The sequence below is a fragment of the Dipodomys spectabilis genome, unplaced genomic scaffold (genome assembly GCF_019054845.1).
Source record: "Dipodomys spectabilis isolate Male_0828 unplaced genomic scaffold, ASM1905484v1 ptg000098l, whole genome shotgun sequence".
NCBI classification, from domain to species: Eukaryota; Metazoa; Chordata; class Mammalia; order Rodentia; family Heteromyidae; genus Dipodomys; species Dipodomys spectabilis.
In genome coordinates this window covers 10936406-10956393 of record NW_024870775.1, presented here as the reverse complement: position 1 = coordinate 10956393, position 19988 = coordinate 10936406, and the positions used below count along the sequence as shown (strand labels likewise).

Genomic DNA, 19988 nt, shown 5'->3' with positions numbered 1-19988 from the left:
CCTGGGCTGGCTTTGAACTGTGATCTTTAGATCTCAGCCTACTGAGTAGCTAGGATTACAGGCGTGAGCCAATGGCACCGGCATTACTGTTGGCATTAAATGATGAATGATAAAGAAAACCCAAAGATTTATTTCAACCAACATCCAGAGATGGAAGGTTCTAGAGCCCTTGAGCCAGCCTCTGAAGTCCAGGCTAACATTTGCCAGGTAGAGGAATGTCCTGGGATCAGCTTCCAGCCTCTGTCCTTGTGAGAGCCTTTGTCCTACCACACCCACCTCCCCAGGACTGGGGTGTGTCCCGGACCCCCGAAGACAGTCAACCATAACTCACCAGTGTGTTTGAATATTATTATTATTTTGAACTTGGAGTTAAAACAACCTGACTCATTTTTCTTTTATCAAAGAAGTAGGAAAGTTACAGGAATAGGAACTCTAGAGATCTCTATAAATTATATTACAGAGCTAGGACGCAAAATCTTTGAAATAATTTCTCTACAAACAGAGGAGTTAAAAGTCTAGTTCCGTAACAAACCTACATGCAGTTCTCAGTTTAAAACAGTGTAAGGATGAGGAAGAGGTCTTATTTCGAGGAAGTTTATTGTTACACTTTTTGCAATAGAGGTACCCCTCCCACCCCGCTTCTCCAACATCACAATAAAAAACAACAGAGTAACAGTGAAATAAAATAAAAATACAAAAGCCTAAGGCTGAGGAGAAAGGGCTACGATCTATGTGGGGCGAGCTGTAGAGGGTGTTGGCCTAGGTGGTGACAGTTCCCTTCTGCACGGACAATACTTCTGAGTTCAGGGTTGGGTGTGTCTCAGGACATGGGAAAGGGGGCCACGCAGGCCCAGCTGTTGGGGCTGTGGCCAGAGGCTGAGCTTAGGACGGGCCTCACCGTTCACCTACCATCTGCTAAGCGGTAGCTGTGCAGCTCCCCTCAGGAGCATCTGGGTCCGAGAGACTGCCAGAGAGCCAGGGCTCTCGCTCCCTGGCATGGACAGCCCCCACGTCCTTCCAGCAACCTCCAACAGAGCCAGGCAGGCATGCCCTCAAGGTGGAGGAATAACTGGGCTCATGTTCTTCACCGTAACGGACACTGGGCGAGGAACCTACACTGTGGGCCAGGCTCTGTCCATCCCCGTGCACCCCCTCCAAGAACCCTGGGCAACTTACGTCCTCTGAACCTGGGCCTAGCCACATCCCTTGCACTTGTAACAGCTAGAGGAAACCAGAAGCAGCCAGAGAGGAGTGAAATCACACATATCTGCGCGCGCGCGGGCCTCAAGCAGGATGCTCCACTGTTTCCTAGTATGCGCCGTGGTCACCAGGCCTGCTCAGAGCACGCCACCACATTTAGCAACTGCCACGGATTCACGTTTGCCTGCTTGCTGGGGTCAGGTGGGTTAGGTGCAGTATGGCCGGCGCAGCCTGGGGACCTGGGCCGGTGTTAGGAAGCCACCCACACTGCGCTTTGCGGTGTTTTCTCTGTTGTGGAGTCACTGGGGAAAGAGCTAGGCCCTGCACCAGGCTTCTATGGAATGCAGTGTGGCACCTGTGTGCCCTCCGGGCTGGTGGGCATAGACGCAAGCTGAGCTTAGCCAGGCACAGCCTCACTCTGACCAGGGGCCTGACGGTGCTCCCTCGCCCTGGGTGTGCCATGGGGGTGGGGCAGTCGACCGCAGTCAGGCTTAGGAAATTGGGGAGCAGCTGTGTAAGGCGTTGGTGGTGGTGGGGGGGCAGTGTGCAGATACTGGGATTGCTCTGGGCTTTTTGGCCACTTGAAAGGCCAGCTGCCAGGGACTCCCTGGGCAGCTGTGGCATGAGGAGTTTGGGGGTGCTGTGCCAGCTACTCTAGCCCCTATTTTTCCCCAATGAGGTCAAGGGGCATCTGTAAGGCCACTTGGGTTTTCAGCTTTGCCACTGGGGGGGAAGGATCAAGGAGGAAAAAGCACCATGGCAGTAGGCATGGGGGCAGACTGACAGCTGCAGCCAGCAGCCATCCTGTCCCTGGTGTGTCACTGGGCATGCTGATGAGGCTGAGCTGTTGCTGGGGACAAGGCAGGTGCAGGACCCCTACCCTGTGGCCCACAGCGGGGAGTGGGGCCGGCAGGGCCCCTCGGGCACTGGTGTGAAGTTAAAGGCAGCACGGCACGCTCACTCGGAGGGCGGCTCGGGCACTGGGCTGAGCAGCCCGGGTTCCTCTGCAAGCTGTCGAGGCGGAGCTTCGGGGTTGGTGTGCCAGGCCAAGGGGTGTGCACGCACTCTGTCACTAGAGCGCGTGCGCGCCCCTGCCCTGATGACACGGTGTCGGGAAGGGAGCAGGTGCCTGTGAGAAGCAAGCTAGCTGTTACCAGGTGCTACAGGCTGGAGTTTCAGTAGTTTTGCCGGGCCCCAGATTCAGTAGCTCACGTGACGCGACAGTTGCCGGGTCCTGCTGCCCCTGGCTCACTGGCACGGCCGGGGCACTGGGTGAGGCCGCGCGGGCAGCACGGGCTCCCTCCCCGTCTCACTGCAGCATGATGTCCTTCAGGTTCTCCTGCAGGATGGTGTCCTTCACAGCGTGGAAGACGAAGCGGATGTTCTCCGTGTCGATGGCAGTGGTGAAGTGGTGGAAGAGCGGCTTGCTGCGGTTGCGCCGTTTCCGGTCGAAGCACTGGACCAGGAAGCGCTGCACGTCCTCCAGCCGGTGCGGGTCACCCTGGAAGTCGGGGAAGTGCTTCTGGATGCTCACGCTCCGCACCTTCTCCACCAGCAGGTCCATCTTGTTGAGGAAGAGGATGATGGAGACGTTGAAGAACAGCTTGTTGTTCACGATGGTCTCAAAGATGTTCATGGACTCCACCAGGCGGTTGGTGCGCCGGTCCTCCATAAGCACCTGGTCAAACTCACTGGACGACACCATGAACAGGATGGAGGTGATGCCATCAAAACACTGGAACCACTTCTGGCGCTGGGACCGCTGCCCACCCACGTCCACCATCTTGAAGGGGATCTTCTTAATGACGAAGTCATGCTCCACGATGCCCTTGGTGGCCTTCCGGGCCAGCAGGATGTCCTGCTTACTGGGGAAGTAGTTCTGGAAAACACAGGGTGAGGGAGGAAGGGCAGGGAGATGGAAGGGGCAGAGGGCAGAGGCCAGGGCAGAGGGAAAGGTGAGAAAAGGTTTGGTTCAACTCTTCCAGGAACTTGAGCCAAATATCCAAAGCAAACTTTGCTTATAGAACTATGCCTTTACCAGGACGCAAACAGGAACACTGAGTTCCCTGTTCCCATGGCTGGGCCACGGGGGACCAGGGTCCCTGCTGTTGGTCTCCATGTGAACTCTCACCATTTCTCTTCTGCAGAGGAAATTTGCCCTCCTGCTTGCTACTCCATAGAAAATGTTCTAACTTCCAGGGTCTTACCTTACCTCATACTAAGCTAACTTAGGGTTTGCAACGCTATTTAAGCCTAATATGAAATATTTAATATGTTGGTATTGGAATACTTTTGTTGTTGTTGTTGGTCATAGGGCTTGAACTCTGGGCCTGGGGGCTGTCCCTTAGCTCTTCAGCTCAAAGTAAGTGCTCTACCACTTGAGCCACAGTGTCACTTCCGGTTTTCTGGTGGTTAATTGGAGATACGAGTCTCACAGACTTTCCTGCCTGGGCTGGCTTTGAACCGTGATCCTCAGATCTCAGCCTCCTAAGTAGGAATACAGGCGTGAGCCATGGGTGCCCAGATGAAATACTTCTTTCTTTTGATGCTGGGAATGGAACTAGGGCCTCCTGTGTGCTAATGACTGAGCCAGGCCCCAGCACTTGGGGAACTCTCAGAGGCTTCCACAACACTGAGTAATCCCAGCTCTCCAGCCACTGTGATCAGGCTCTGCAAAGTCACCACTGATGCCAGCACTCAGCAGAACCTCCCACAGCAATCCAGCTGAACACCAGGGGAGGGAGGGGGGAGGGGATGTGGCCTAATGGGCTGGAGCCTGAGGGACATCTCCACCACATTACAGCCAGGTCTAGACTACGACACCTGATAGCATAAAGGCTTAGTTACTTCAGTCCATCAATGAGGAGAAGGAGAAAGACAGGAGAAACTCACAAATTCAAAGCAGTTTAAGTGACATGGACCAATTGCAGCTTTTGGACATTATTAGGATATTGATATAAATTCTTAGTTTTTTTTTTTTTTTTGGTCGTGGGGCTTGAACTCTGGGCCTGGGCGCTGCCCCTGAGCTCGTTATCTCAAGGCTAGTGCTCTATCACTTGAGCCACAGTGCCACTTCTGGTTTTCTGGTGGTTAATTGGAGATAAGAGTCTCACAGACTTTCCTTCCCAGGCTGGCTTTGAACCCTGATCCTCAGATCTCAGCCTTCTGAGTAGCTAGGATTACAGATGTGAGCCACAGGGGCCTGGCTGTTATTACTTTCTTTCTGGTGATACTGGGGTTTGAACACTGCTAGGTAGGCCTCTGCCACTTGATCACTGTTACTGGTTTTTTTTTAAAAGTCAACAAGAAAATATGAGGGCTAGGTGCCGGTGGCACAAGCCTATAATCCTAGCTACTCAGGAGGCTGAGATCTGAGGATCGAAGTTCAAAGCCAGCCCAGGCAGGAAAGTTCGTAAGACTCTTATCTCCAATAAACCACCAGGAAACCAGAAGTGGTGCTGTGGCTCAAGTGGCAGAACACTAGCCTTGAGCTGAAGAGCTGAGGGACAGTAACCAGGCCCAGAGTTCAAGCCTCATGACCACCAAAAAAGAAAAGAAAAGAAAATATGAGGGCTGGAAAGGTGGCTTAGTGGTAGAATGCTTGCCTTGATGCATGAAGCTCTGGGTTTGATTCCTCAGTACCACATAAACAGAAAAAGCCAGAAGCGGCACTGTGGCTCAAGTGGTAGAGCGCTAGCCTTGCGCAAAAATAGGCTCAGGGCAGTGCTCAGGCTCTGAGTTCAAGCCCCAGGAAGAAAAGAAAAAGAAAAAACGAGGCCACCAAGTAAAGTCTTACAAGCAAATGAACATGCTTGTCACTAAGGCACAGTGGCAAATTTCTCAAGAACACACAGGTATTCTGGTTGTGATCTTCAGAGTCTTATCTTCCAAAGATCCACACTAAACTATGGCTATTTTTTTTTTTTTTTTGGGTCCGGTCGTGGGGCCTGAACTCTGGGCCTGGGCGCTGTCCCTCAGCTCTTCAGCTCAAGGCTAGCCCTCTACCACTTGAGCCACAGTGCCACTTCCGGCTTTTTTTCTTTTTGCTTATGTGGTGCTGAGGAATCGAACCCAGGGCCTCAGGCATGCAAGGCAAGCGCTCTACCACTGAGCCACCTTCCCAGCCCAGTATGGCTATTTTTGTTGTTACTCTTTTTTCTTTTGGTCAGTTGTGGGTCTTGAATTCTGGGCCTAGGCGCTATCCCTGAGCTCTTCAGATCTACCACTTGAACCACAGTGCTACTTCCAGTTTTCTGGAATTAAATTAAACATTAGGGTCTCGTGGACTTTCTTTCCTGGGCTGGCTTCGAACCATAATCCTTAGATCTCAGCCTCCTGAGTAGCTAGGATTACAGGTGTAAGCCACCAGTGCCTGGCTACTCTTGGTTTTTTTAAGACAGAGTCTTATAGTCCATGTTGGCTTCATACCCTCCATTCTCTTGCCTCAGCCTCCCAAGAGCTGGGATGATAGGCATGTGCCACCATGCTTGGCTGCTAAAATATGGTTGATTAGAGGCTGTGGTGAGGGTTGTGTTCCTGGGCGAGGGTGTGGGTAGTCACTGCTGCATGAGGGGTGTCCTTTTGTACAGGCTTGAATTTCCACAGGAACAATTGCAGGAAATCCTCCTCTGACTACGGAACACCTCCATGCCTTCATGGTGGCATGTCTTCCCCATGCTCACAATGGAATCCAGACCCCGGCAGACACCCGACAGAACAGGACAGCTCACAGTGATGTGATCGGACCCGGTGGAGCATGTGTGTAGCAGGGTCCCAACACCACAACTTCCAGTCTCTGAAGGCTGAGAGTGGGGCGGGTCTTACTCACCAATTGGCCAATCCGGTCCAAGTTGTCCAGGAAGTACTTCACAGACTCACCCTGTGAGGAGAAGACGTTTAGAACTCAGTCTTCATAGAAGAAAATGAAGTAAGAACAGCAGTGTGAATGCAAACTGGAAAGCAGGGTGAAAAGTATGGAGTAGAAAGGTCTTTCTTTTTTTTTTTTGCTGGTCCTGGGGCTTGAACTCAGGGCTTGGGCACTGTCCCTGAGATCCTTTTGCTCAAGGCTAGCACTCTACCACTTGAGCCACAGCTCCACTCCAGTTTTTTCTGAATAATTTATGGGAGATAAAAGTCTCAGGGACTTTTCTGCCTGGGCTGGCTTTGAACTTTGATCCTTAGATCTCAGCTTCCTGAATAGCTAGGATTATAGGTGTGAGCCACCAATGCCCAGGGGATGCATCATTTTTGACAGTAGTGGGGTTTGAACTGAGAGCCTTGTGTTTTCCGGGCAACTATTCCAGAACTTGAGCTATGCCCTGTCCCTTCTCACTGTCCAGCCTGGATCATATGATCCTCCTAGTTATGCTTCCTGTGTGGCGGGGATGTCAGATGCATACCACTACACCCAGCTAGCTACTGGCTGGGATGGGGGTCTCATCAACTTGTTGCCTGGGCTGGCCTTGAATTCTGACTCTCCTGCTCTGCTGCCTGAGCAGCTGGAATCACAGGTGTGAGCCACGTCTGGCAACACTAGGTTTTTGGCCAGATTACAGCCTATTACTTCCAAAGGAAATGATGAGGGACGGCAGCAGCCAGCAGCCCCAACTTGGTGTCTCTCTGTTCTGGGAGGCCCAGAGAAGAGCTTCAGGGCAGAATGGAAGCCATGGTCTTGGTTTATGGCATGGGACACAAAGCCCCGTTCAGGCACTGATGATGAACACAAGCCTCTTCATGGTGTGTGAAGTCTGCTCTGGAGTCAGACTTGAGATGGCAGAGGCACTGGGCTGGGGGGTGTGTGTCGGGGAAACCCTCACTTCTGGGCAACGGGCTTCATGCAAGCCAGCTGGCTGTAGATGCCACCCTTCCATGCCAGGAGGTCTGGATGCTGAGACAGCTGAGCCTGGCCTCTGGCTGCACCAGTCACCCTGCTCTGCTGCACCCACCCCTCTCCGGCACAGACAGGAAGCAGCTGGGTGGTGCGGGCTCTGGGTGGCCCACAGCACACCTGACTTTCCAAGCCCCACTTTGCCGTCCTTGTCTACCTCCTGTCTCTCACCCAGGCCCCAGAAGGCATCGGCAGAGCTCTGAAGAGTCCAGACATGGTCCCTGACACATACTCCCTGACACGGCTGGGCTGGTCACAGGGAATGGGAAAGCCTCAGGATACCAGAAGGGGAACTGTATAGATAAAAGCATTTAGAGTTGGGTGTGGCAGCACACACCTGTAATCCGAGCATTTGGGAGGGCAAGGCAGGAAGACAGAGTTGGAACCTGGCTGCATACAGACCCTACGAAGTAAAATAAATCCATTTTCTAGAAAGTAAGGCGCTGAAAGCGCCCTGTTGTTTCTTTCTCCTCCAGAGTGGTTCATCTCTCGCTGGTGGAGGCTTTACTTCTTTTTGTTTTTTGTTTTGTTGGTCATGGGGCTTGAACTCTGGGCCTGGGCACTGTCCCTGAGCTCTTCAGCTCAAGTCTAGCGCTCTACCACTTGAGCCACAGTGCCACTTCCGGTTTTCTGTGGTTTATTGGAGATAAGAGTTTCATACTTTTCCTGCCTGGGCTGGCTTTGAACCTCGATCCTCCGATCTCAGCCTCCTGAGAAGCTAGGATTATAGCCGTGAGCCACCGGTAGCTGGCTGGAGGCTTTACTTCTTTGGGTGCATGCAAATTATTTGCCATCCTATGTCATTTGGCATGGCTGGTGGCCTCAGCTCCTCCCAGCCAGGATGCACAGGACGGAAGGAAGAAAATCCCGCTTCACATCAGAGTACCTCACCTGAGCCACAGGGCTCCACAGAGGGGCTGGAGGACAGGGTGGACAGAGCACAGACAATGTTGCTGAGGCATGTCCCAGGCTCTGAGGCCCAGCTTTGGGTTCCCTGGGGCTGGGGCAGAGCTGAGGAGTTCATGAACAGAGAATGAATGATGCTTCTACAGCCTGAGGTGGTGGGGCATTCATTTAATCCAGTCTTGTTAAAAAGGCCAGGTTTAGCAGGGTACCAATGGCTCATGCCTGTAATGCCAGCTATTCAGGAGGCTGAGATCTGAGGCTAGCAGTTCAAAGCCAGCTTATGCAGTAAAGTGTGAGATTCTTTATTTCCAATAATAATAATAATAATAATAATAATAATAATAAAATCCAGAAGTGGACATTGGTAGCTCAAGTGGTAGAGTGCTAGCTTGGAGCAAAAAAAGCTCAGGGAGAGCACCCAAGCCCTGCACTCCCGCGTGCGTGCGTGCAAACACACACACACACAGGCCACATTTATGGCTGGGTGTGGTGGCTCACTACTGTTAACACAACTAGGGAGGCTGAGATGGTTATTGGCCAGGGGGATGTTTGTGAGACCTCATCTCAACAGAAAAAGCAGGGTATGGTAGCATGTGCCTCTCATGCCAGTTATGGTGGGAAGTGTTAGCAGGAAGATTATGATCCAAGCCAGCCTGGACAGAAAGTGACACCCACCTGAAAAGTAACTAAAGCTAAAAAGGCTGGGGGTGAGTCTCAAGGGGTGGAGCATCTGCTTAGCAAACTTGAATTTAAATCCCAACAGTCTCAGCACTGGGAAGACTGTGTTGTGTCTCTGGCAGACATGGGGATGTTAACATGAATGAAAGGTTTCTGGTAAAAAGGAAAAACACCTCATGTGCTAAATCAATCTGAGTCCTGTCTGGATGGTTATACTGTGACAGAGCCTAACCCAGCTGTGTGCCTGTGTCCACAAAAATTGTTTTCCTTTCCTTTTTGCTGGTATCAGAATCTCATGTTTTCATTTGACTTTCTGGCTCATGGCTGGTGCTTTACACCATGAACCACAACTCCAGCACTTGCTTTTTTTTTCTTGCTTAATTGTAAATGGAGTCTTTCTGACTTTCCTGCTGAATGGCTCAAACCATGATTCTCTGGACCTAGACTCTGCTAGGATTACAGATGTGAGCCACTAGCACCCAGCTAAAACAGACTTTTGATTACTCCTGTTGTTTTGGAAAAGAAATCAAAGTCATAAACAGTAAATCAGCTTGGGCGGCTATAGGCAGCTGGGCTCCCAGTGTCCTCGGCCCACCGCCCTCACCAGCTGCTGAGCTAGCTTGGGGACTGGGAGTGGTAAAGGCGCAGTCTCAAGGACAGCAGGTTCATGGAGGGCTGTGCACCTGTGCCAGGCGCAGACAGATGAAGACCATGGTGACAGGTGGCAGGGCCTCGTCACCAGGCCGTTCACAACAATGACTGTGTCCTTTAGTGAGCCCTCTCTGGCAGCACCTGTCACCAACCCCAGTGGCCACATGTCCACCCTGGGCTGGTGGCACTTTCACTGAGCGCAGTGTTTTCAAGGCTCAGCCAGGTCTGGACCCCTCCCAGCACTTCTCTTCTAACCAGCCCCCATGTATGGAGAGGCCCCCTGGGCACCTGTGGAGCGCCGTGGACAGCCGGGTGCAGGCAAGTCTGCATATCTGTTACCAGTTCCTCTGGGTGCACACTGAGTGGGATGGTGAGTCATATGGTAATTCTGTACAGCACAGGGGCCATCAAGCCATCTGCATTCCCACCAGCAGTGCCCGCGGTTTGGATTTAGCCACATCCTCCTCAGAGAGGTTGTGCATGTGGCCCACAATGCAGCAGTCCTCAGAGCCCGACTTCAGTCCATCCTTCTAGGAGAATGTCATGGAGAGGGAGCACGAGGGGTTGTAACCCTGGTCATAACCACTGGCAGATGCCAACGGGCTTCACTTCTGTGAAGTGGAGCAGAAGTAACTAGATGTCAGTTACAAGACCTGGATGAACACGAGCTTCCTTGGGGTGGACGCTGTTCCCAGTGCCTGTGGCATCGCTTCCTGGCCGTCACAAACCTTGCGAAGGACGGTGAAGGCCAAGATGCGGAAGCAATGGGCTCCTCGCTTGACTGCTTAGACACCCAGGTGACAGGGAGGGAACAGTATTTCACGGCGCGTGAAGCCACGGTGGGCCCAGCAGTATGAGACCCAACAAGTGCTCTTCAACCAAGCCGTGGGGTCGACATGAGAGTTCACAGTCTCAGCCTGTCTTCTGTAATTGTACAGGATATGGCAAATGTTCACAGTTCACAATCGTTTTCTTTAAAAGCAAGTGATGGCTAGGTGTGGTGGCTCATGCCTATGATCCCGGCTAATGAGAGGCAGAGACAGAATCAAGGTTTAAGGCCACAGTCTGGACAAAAAGTTGAGAACACCTCAAACAACAAGCTGGGTATGGTAGTGTGCACCTGTGACCCCGGCTGTTCAGGAGGCCTGGGGAGGACTGTGGTTCAAGGCCAGCACAGGGACAAAGCATTACATGAAAACTCACTAGAACCAAAGGGCAGGAGTTGTAGCTCTAGTGACAGAATGCGTGACTCTTAAGCACAGGGCTCTGAACTCAAATCCTAGAATGGGGAGGAGAGAGAGAGAGAGAGAGAGAGAAAGAGAGAGAGAGAGAGAGAGAGACAGACAGACAGACACCAAAAGAGACAAAGAGAGCATGTAAGCAGAACACAGTGGAGGGCATTTAGATGCAATCCTATGGCCAGGTACCCCCTCCACTCAAGTCCCAGCCTTTTTCCTAAAGCCCAAGGGCCAGGAGGTTCTTTCAAAAGCCTGGGTTCTAGCTGGGCAGTGAGGGCTCATAAATGTAATGTCAGCTACTCAGGAGGCTGAGATCTGGAGGATTGCTGTTTGAGGCCAGGCTTGGTAGAAAAGTCTGTGAGGCTCCATCTCCAATGAACCAGTAAAAATCTGGGCTGAGGGTGTGGCTCAAGTGGTAGGGCACTAAACAACAACAAACTTCCGCCTGGCTCCCTTCACAGTGGGAGGCAGAAGCCAGGGTAGTTTGTCACATGACTCAAACACTTTTTTTTTTTTTGCCAGTCATGGGGCCTGAACTCTGGGCCTGGGCACTGTCCCTCAGCTTTTCAGCTCAAGGCGAGCGCTCTACCACTTGAGCCACAGCACCACTTCTGGCTTTTTCTGCTTATGTGGTGCTGAGGAATCAAACCCAGGGCCTCAAGCATGGGAGGCAAGCACTCTACCACTGAGTCACCTTCCCAGCCTTACAAACGCATATTAAAAGTAGAAAAGCAGCCGGGCACTGGTGGCTCACGCCTGTAATCCTAGCTACTCAGGAGGCTGAGATCTGAGGATCGCGGTTCAAAGCCAGCCCGGGCAGGAGAGACCGTGAGACTCCTATCTCCAATAAAAACCACCAGAAAACCGGAAGTGGCGCTGTAGCTCAAGTGGTAGAGCGCTTGCCTTGAGCTGAAGAGCTGAGGGACAGCACCCAGGCCCAGAGTTCAAGCCCCACGACCAACAAAAAAAAAAAAAAAAAAAAGAGTAGAAAAGCACCTGGCAAATCGGAGGAAGGTGGGCCATGGAAGCCTATCTTCTGGTGGGGAAAGCTGGGATATAGCAGGGAGAGAAGTAGAGGAGGAGGAGGGGAGGCTGCCTGTTGTCTGCCACTCCTTCCGTTACTCATGGCTCCTGCTGGAAACAGTGAGTTATAGATCATTCAGGATTTCCAAGTAGGACAGAGGTCATTTTCTGTTTTTTGTTTTTTTTCCCAGACAGGCTGGCCTTGAATGCTCAACCTCCTGCCTGAGCTCTCCAGTGCTGGGATCACAGGCCATGTGGATGCCACTGGCATCGCAGGGAGGGCCCCGTGCCACAAGGAAGTGCTCAGGCTAATTCTGTGGCTTCTTTGGGGACCATAGCCCTGTGTCTGCAGAGCCCCGAGCTGGTCTAAGCACGGGTGCTGGCAGCACTGGTGCCACACTGGGAGGGAAGACAAGCAGGTGGCTGATGCTGCCTGGGATGAATGAAAACAGCATAGCACCTCCTCCCAGCCAGCGCTGGCCCCTCCCTCCCTCCTCGCCCAGCATTCTCCAGCCTAAGGACACCAAAGAACATCACAGTGTCAGATCAGTGAGCAGCAGCACGGTCACCCCTGACAGACCTGTTACTGTCCTGGGAAGGCCCCCTAGCCCCTAGTTCTGAGTCCTCCCTCCTTCTCCACAGGGCCTAACTTTCCCTTTTCCATTCCTAATCTGTCCTCTGGGGACCTGGCCACACTCCACCCTGCCCAGGCCCCAGACTTTGCCTTCTGGCTTCACTCTTAAAATGCCAGTCCTTACCATAGCTTGGCTCAGGGCTCACTGGGATGGAGTGCCCCTGCCTGGATGTCCCCTGCAGCCGCTCTGTCCTGCCTATAGTCCTGTCCACTGGTGCCACCCCCAGAGACCATGACCCTTTTTAGGAAAGAAACTACTCCTGTGCTGCTGCTTGGCTGTGGATGAGGACCAGCTTACTGGGCCTCAGTTCCACTTATCAGAGTAGAGTGCCACGCCAACCCACAGAGCTGTGTGCAGGATGAGAGAGGGACTGGCACTCCAGTGATAGTTATCATCACCAGAGCCAGCCGGCAGGGCAGGACAGCAAAGCCAGGAGGAAACAGTTATGTGTCGATGGGAAAGAGAAAGCAGGAAGAGGCAAGGCCCGCCTCCCTCCCTCCTGGGGCTGGGCCTCCACCAGCCCCTGCTCGCTGCCATCTCTTCTATTTCTTGTTTTCCTTTTCTGATCTGGTACTGAGGATACAAGCACGCTACTACTACTTGAGTTGTGCACTAGCCCTTTTGTTTTGGGGAGGGAGTCGAATAACTTTTGTGTCCCTCTGCTTCTTGAGTAAGCTGGAGTTACACGTGTAGCTTCCTTCTCCTCCCCCACCTCCCCCCATCAGCTGATGGCAGAAGTCGGTTCATTGTGTCACATCTATATAGGCACACAATGTCCTTTGACCCGACCCTGCCTCTGCCACTTTTTAAAGAATTTCTGTATTATTATGGAAGTGATGTACAGAGGGATTACAATTCAACGATCACATTTCCTTTTGTACAGTGTTTTCTGTACCCTCATTTTCTTCCGTTCCTTCCCTCCCGTCTCCATCCATCAATGGCCAGTGAGCTCCAAGGCTGCACTATTTTACCCTTTTCCCCTCAAGTTCCGCCCCTCCCCCCACTCTCCCAAAGAAATACACGGGAATACACTACACATAAGGTAAAGAAGATAGAATCATCAAAACCGAAAAAGCCTTTTGTTTCCATATCTTGGAGCTCATTTCATTGTGTCTATTATTTTAGATACATATGAAGAGGCATTTAGGCCCTACTCTGCGCCTTTGTGTTTCTCTCCTAAAATTATCCGCTTTTGGTCTCACCACATGTGTGTGAATGTCTAGAATCCTGCATAATTTTTCATGTCCCAGTGCATTTTAGATCTAACTTCCACCTATCAGAGAGAAAATGAGCCGCTTGTCTCTCTGAGCTTGGCTTACCTCACTTACCATGATTTGTTCTAGTTCTATCCATTTCCCTGCAAATGACATTATTTTATTCTTTCTAATGGGTATTATGCGTAACATTCCACTGTATATAGGTACCATGTTTTTGGATCCACTCATCTATTGTGGGGCATCTGGGCTACTTCCATATCTTGGTTGTTGTGAATAGTGTGGCAATAAACATGGATGTGCAGGTGTCCTTAGCATATCCTGGCTCATGAAGTTCAAGGTAGATGCCTAGGAGTAGTATGGCGTTTTCCTCCCCTTTTGACTGTACATTTGAGTTGGTCTTTTATAAATTCTAAGCTGGGCACAGTAGTACTCAGGAGGCAGAATCATAAGGATGGAGAGTTCAAGGCTAGCTTGGGCTACAAAGTAGGACCCTGATGTGAGCAGTGGTATCACTGGAAATAAAAAACCAAAAAGGCTCCTAGCTGCTGGGCACTGAGAGGGAACAAGTATGCACTGACATATTTATTTGCTTTAATCCAAACACAGCATAACGGTCCCTATTTCTGAGCTAAAGAACCCAAAGCTTAGAGAAGAACTTAGCAAAGTCAAATGCAACTAAACTCCTCAGCTCAAACTTGGGCCTCTCACAGTGCACAGGGCTTGAGAGGTAAAAGGCCTTGTTACCATCTCCACTCACAATCTCTACTTACAGGTAAGACAACTGTACTTCCTACAAACCAGAGGCTATCCCAGCAGAGACAGCTGGGCCATGGCTGGGGACACAGGCTACTGACTGCCAGGGGGCAGGGTATGTGGCCTCACAAGTGCCCAGGGTAGAGGCACTAACGGGAAGGCCCGGTGACTTCCCGACTGATGCTGGCAGAGCCTTGTCCTCCTCAAAGGCTGAATGGAAGCTTGCTCAGAACCACCTCTGTCTGCAGCTGGGATGCCATGCTGCTTCCTTGTAGAGTCCTTGTGCTGGCCCTCCGGGCTGACACAGCAGCTCACAGGCCAGCAGGCCCCAGGACCACCAACTCAGCCACCCCTCTTCCCAGTACTCCCAATGTAATGCAAAAGGAAAAGACTCCTTCCTTCCTCCCTTCTCCTTGGAATCCTTTCTCCACACACACACAAAGGGGGGGAGGGGAGAGGAGACATGTCCCTTTGCTAGAGAGGAGCATCAGGAGCCAGACTCAGCATGTCCTCTGAGCAGGAACCTGGCTCAGTCTCAGTGTTTTTGCTTTGCTGGCTCAGCCCAGCTCAGGAGCCATTACTCTCTTTACCAAGGGAGTCAAGGCCTTGTTTGGTGGAGGCTCAGCCCCCTCCACCTGCCAACCTTACTGCTTAAGGTTCTGATACAGGTGCTGCTCTGGGCTGAGGATGGAGCTCTGACCCGTGAGTGCCAAGTGTGGTTGGACTAGACAGGTCCAGGACCTGAAGCCAGCTCAAGGCCAAGGTCTGCAAAGAGCACAACATTTCCCAGAGAGAGGTATCAAAAACAAGATCTGGATGCTGGCTTTGGTGCTTCTGGGTGCTGCTAGTTACTACTATGGGATCATGCCATTACACTCAAAACCTGGCATGCTCCCTGACTGCTCTGAAGGAGAAAAATTAAAAATGACATCAGGGGCTGGGGGTGGGGCTCCAGGGGTGGTGCACCTGCCCAGCCAGCACAAGGCTCAGCTCAAACCTAGTCACACACAAACATTAATGAACTTCAGACTTAAAAATGACCATACAAAACACATTGGACAAGCAAAACAATGTACCAAGATCCTGGCATGCCACCACGGGAGATGACCTTGACAGATAACAGCCCGGCAGGATCACCTGTGGAGCAGGCAAAATTCCAAGGCTGAAAGAAAGTGCTTTGCTACTCAAGTAGGATCTCAAACCTACCTCAGCCATCAAGCTTAGGGCTTGTTCCCTGTCTTTCTTGTCCCTACTGGAAAGCTGAATGGGAAGTAACATCCAGCTAGCTTTCTCAGCCCTTGGACGTGTGTGTGTGTGTGTGTGTGTGTGTGTGTGTGTGTGTGTGTGTGTGTTTGGGGGGGGGGGGATGCTGAGAGCTAGCCCTGAATGGAACAGCATGGATGCAGACATGGAACCCAAGCTACGTGGGGGGCTCCTGACAACAACACAGGGGGTCTGCCCAGAAGCACCACCACTACAGCCTTAGCCACCTGCAGCCTGGGCAGTGTGGATCTCCTGCACAACGGCACATTTGAAAAGGCATCAGTAAACGGCTCTGCAAAGCCACCTGTTTTCCAGTATCACAGAGAATTTTGCTTGATAGTTGTTTTTCTGTCGGCTGGTGGTAGGGCTTGAACCCAGGGCCTAAGCACTGTCCTTCAGCTTTTGTGCTCAAGGATAGCACTCTACCACTTTGAGCCACAGGGCCACTTCTGATTTTCTGGTGGTTAATTAGAGATCAGAGTCTCATGGACCTTCATGCTGGGGCTGGCTTTAAACGGAGATCCTCAGATCTCAGCCTCCTAAGTAGTTAGGATTACAGGTGTAAGCCACTGGCACAGAGAAGTTCTGAATATTTTAAAGCTTAGTAAATGAGAATTTATAAAATATTTGTTTCTTAAAACTCAGTTATTAGTGGGGTTAGGGACAATACAATTTAAAAAAAAAAATCACATTTGTCCCCAAAGCTAGCCAAGTTGTTGTTGTTGTTTTGGAATCAGGGTTTAAACTCAGGGCTGTGAGTTTGTTAGGCTGTGCTCTACCAGATGAGCCACGCCTTCAGCCTCACAGATCCTGTTTTTTGATTAATGTTACATAAGGAAGCAAGGCAGAAAAACACACCTTACTGTAAAACGAGTAAAAATTCAAACCTTTTATTAATTAATACACTTATCTTTCATTTAAAAAGTTGTAGAACATTCTTTTTACTAGCTAAAATAACTCTCACCCCACAAGGGGTAAAGTTTGACTTAGCTGCAGCAGCAGAAGAAAATCCTGTCCTGGGGCTGGGAAGGTGGCTCAGTGGTAGAGTGCTTGCTTTGCATGCATGAGGCCCTGGGTTCGATTCCTCAGCACCACATAAACAAAAAGAAAAAAGCTGGAAGTGGTGCTGTGGCTTGAGTGGTAGAGCGTTAGCCTTGAGCTGAAGAGCTGAGAGACAGCACCCAGACCCAGAGTTCAAGCCGCACGACTGGACCTCAAAAAAAAAAAGAAAAAGAAAATCCTGTCCTGTCCCCCCCCTCTTCTCTCTCTCTCTCTCTCTCTCTCTCTCTCTCTCTCTCTCTCTCACACACACACACACACACACACACACGAGTGGGAAGCCTCAGACCTCAGACACACTCGAAGGGCCAGGGGCCAGAGGCCAGGCCACTACTGCCCGCTCCATTCCCAGGGACATTCAGGTCTAGAGACAGAGTGGCTGGGGGGCCGAGGCACTGGGGTCAGTGTGGACTTCACTGTGTCCATGGAAATGTTTTAAAAATGAGCTTAGGTGATGTTTGCACAACTTGGTAAATTTACTCAAAGTCCTTGAATTGTACATTAAAAAAAAATCACCTCAAAAGAAACAAGTTTCCATAAACCCCAGTTATTTACTGAAGACCCCTCCCACTGAGAACTAATCACCTCCAGGCTGGTCGGTCCTGAGCAGCTCCACGCTGGCTGGCTCAGGTCTGTGATCTAGTTCAGAGGCTCAGAGCAGGAAAGCTCCAATTAGAAAGCCTGTTCCTGGCTGCTTTCCTCTTTATTAAACCACAGCTATTTACCAAGCCAGCAGCAGGAAGTGGAGTAGACCCACGTGTCAATTAGGGTCCCTAAATGGGGTGATGGGCTTGTCAGGTTCCCACTGACTGGGAGCAGGGCCCTCAGAACAAGGCAGGGGCAGCTTTAGCCGAAGTCCAGGGATTCCCAGAGTGGATCCCCAACTGCAGCCAGGAAGCCAGGTCTGTCCCCGGAGAGGCCCAGTGCCTAGACAGCCACCTCTTACTGTGTTCCTCAGGGTTTCATTTGTCATCAAACTCCTGTGCCATGGAAGATCACACTACTATTAAAAGGTAGAGGGAGGGGAACAAACCCAGTTTAGAATGTGCCTATGAGGAGGGGAAATCAGTGTCCTGCTGGAATGCCCCATCTCCCAGCGCTGGGGTAGAGGACACAGCAAGGCTCAGAAGACAGAGGAGGAGGAGGAGGAGAGAGGGAGGGCCAAAGTCTCAGGGTGGGGGCTGTCTCAGAATGACTCTTGTAAATTCTGTACAAGTTTGAAAGGAAGTTAAAAAAAAATGAAGAATTACTACTAATGGCATTCGTGAAGCTGAGCATGAATCCACCCCCAGGAAGGCTGTTAACAGAATTTCAAAAGGCATCAGTCACATGAGCTCTTTTTCTGCCAGACAGGGGAGGAAAGAGTCAGGGCTGTACAGGGAAAACAATTCCTCCGGAAGTGCTTTTCCCACACCAGGTCTCTAGACCTGAAAGCCCCTCCTCCAGATTTCCCCCAGGCTCCTGGGGCCACCAGGCCAGGCAGGCCTCTGCAGCAAGGCCTCCACTGGCCCTCTGCGTGACTGCAGGTTCTGCTGTGTTCAGTGTGGGACTCAGGGATCAAACAGACCCTGTCTGCAGGCCCAGATCCAGCGCTCCTGTAAATACGTCACTGGGCATGCGCAGAGTGGTCCCTCGGGACAGTGGTCCTGTCTAGAAGGCTGGAGGCCACTGCACGGGTGTCTTTCCCCTGAGACCACAGGGACCTGGTGGCAGCTGGGACTGTGGACGGAGGGTGTCTGTTGACTTGCTTGGACTTGGACACCCCTCCCCGCCCCCCCCCCCCCCCCCCCCCCCCCCCCCCCCCCGCGCCAGACCATCCCAGCAGCAGGAAGGTTCCACAATGACCCCAAAGGAACTCAGCTGAACCTTTCCATGGAGACTGCCCTTGGCTGCCAAGTGGGCAGTGGGTCTAGTCCTCTTAGGGGACAAGCACCTTAGACTTCAGAAAGTATTCTTTATGTTAAAGCTCTGCCTAGCTGAACACAGTGAGGTGGTTGGAAAAGTGAATCCGATTGCTGAGTCATGAAAAGGAAATGCTTCCTGAATAATTAGGCTCAGCCCCAGAAATCTGGACCCCAGGAAGTGAGATCACTCTTCAGAGCTCTCCCACTTTTTGCTTTTTTTTTTTTGGTGGATTACTGAAGAAGAGAGTCTTATAGACTTTCCTTGCTCGGGCTAGTTTCGAACTGTGATCTCAAATTTTAGCCTCCTGAGTAGCTAGGATTATAGGCACGAGCCACCAGCCCAGCTGGCCTAGATTTTTTTTTTTGTCAGTCATGGGGCTTGAACTCTGGGCCTAAGCGCTATCCCTCAGCTCTTCAGCTCAAAGCTAGTACTCTACCACTTAAGCCACAGTGTCACTTCTGGTTTTCTGGTGGTTTATTGGAGATAAAGTTTTAGGCCTTTCCTGGCTGGCTTTGAACTTCGATCCTCAGATCTCAGCCTCCTGAGTGGCTAGGATTATAGGAGGCGTGAGCCACTGGTGCCTGGCTGGCCTAGAGTTCTTGATTGGCTTTTTTTTTTGGTCAGTTGGTCATGAGGCTTGAACTCTGGGTCTGGGTGCTGTCCCTGAGCTCTTTAGCTCCAGGCAAGCACTCTACCGCTTGAGCCACAGGGCTACTTCCAGTTTTCTGCTGGCTTATTGGATATAAGAGTCTCATGGACTTTCCTTGCCCAGGCTGGCTTTAAACTATAATCCTCAGATCTCAGCCTCCTGAGTAGCTAGGATTACAAGTATGAGCGACTGGCACCCGACCTTGATTGGCACTTTTTTGTTCACAGATGGACACTCATCACTTGAGCTATGCTTCCAGTCTGGTATTTTGCTGGTTAGAGATGGACTATTATGGACTTTTTTTTTTTTTGCCTGGACTGGCTTTGAACTGAGATCCTCTAAGTCTCAAGCGAGGATTACATGGTGTCCAGCAAAATATCACCAGAGCTTTCTCAGCTTGCTGCTCTGAAAAACACTCTCCCAATTAAACAATATTTCCTTTACTGCCATCAACCATTGGTGATTACAACTGGACTGTCTTTGAATTTAAAAACTTCAGTGCAATCATACAACATGTGGCCTTCTGTGACTGGCTTATTCTACCTTGCATCATGCCTTCCAGGTTCAACTGTCACAGGATTCACTAGCCCTCCCTCCCTTCCTTTTCTTATTCTGAGGCATGATCTCACCTCGTAGCCCAGGCTTGACTGGAATTCTCCATTCTCTTACCTTAGCATACAAGTGCTGGGGTTATAGGGATGTGCTACAACACTCTGCTCACTCCCCCCACCCCCTGCCTTTTTTTTTTTTTTTCTTTGGGTTGGTTGTGGGGCCTGAACTCTGGGCCTGGGCACTGTCCCTCAGCTCTTCAGCTCAAGGCTAGCATTCTACCACTTGAGCCACAGTGCCACTTCCGTCCTTTTCTGCTTATGTGGTGCTGAGAAATTGAACCTAGGGCCTCATGCATGCAAGGCAAGCACTCTA

At 51.2% G+C, this 19988-nt stretch overlaps 1 protein-coding gene across 1 annotated transcript in view; it reads right to left on the bottom strand.

The window, feature by feature from the left end:
- Window positions 1-327: 327 nt before the first annotated feature.
- Gna12 (G protein subunit alpha 12) overlaps window positions 328-19988 on the bottom strand; it is a 76399-nt gene continuing 56738 nt past the window's right edge. Inside the window, exons 3-4 of the mRNA XM_042686604.1 lie at window positions 6029-6079; window positions 328-3079 (exon numbers count right to left, since the gene is read on the bottom strand). Of these exons, the coding sequence (XP_042542538.1) occupies window positions 2510-3079; window positions 6029-6079 (621 nt within the window). The 3' untranslated portion in view covers window positions 328-2509. The remainder of the gene's footprint in view (window positions 3080-6028; window positions 6080-19988) is intronic.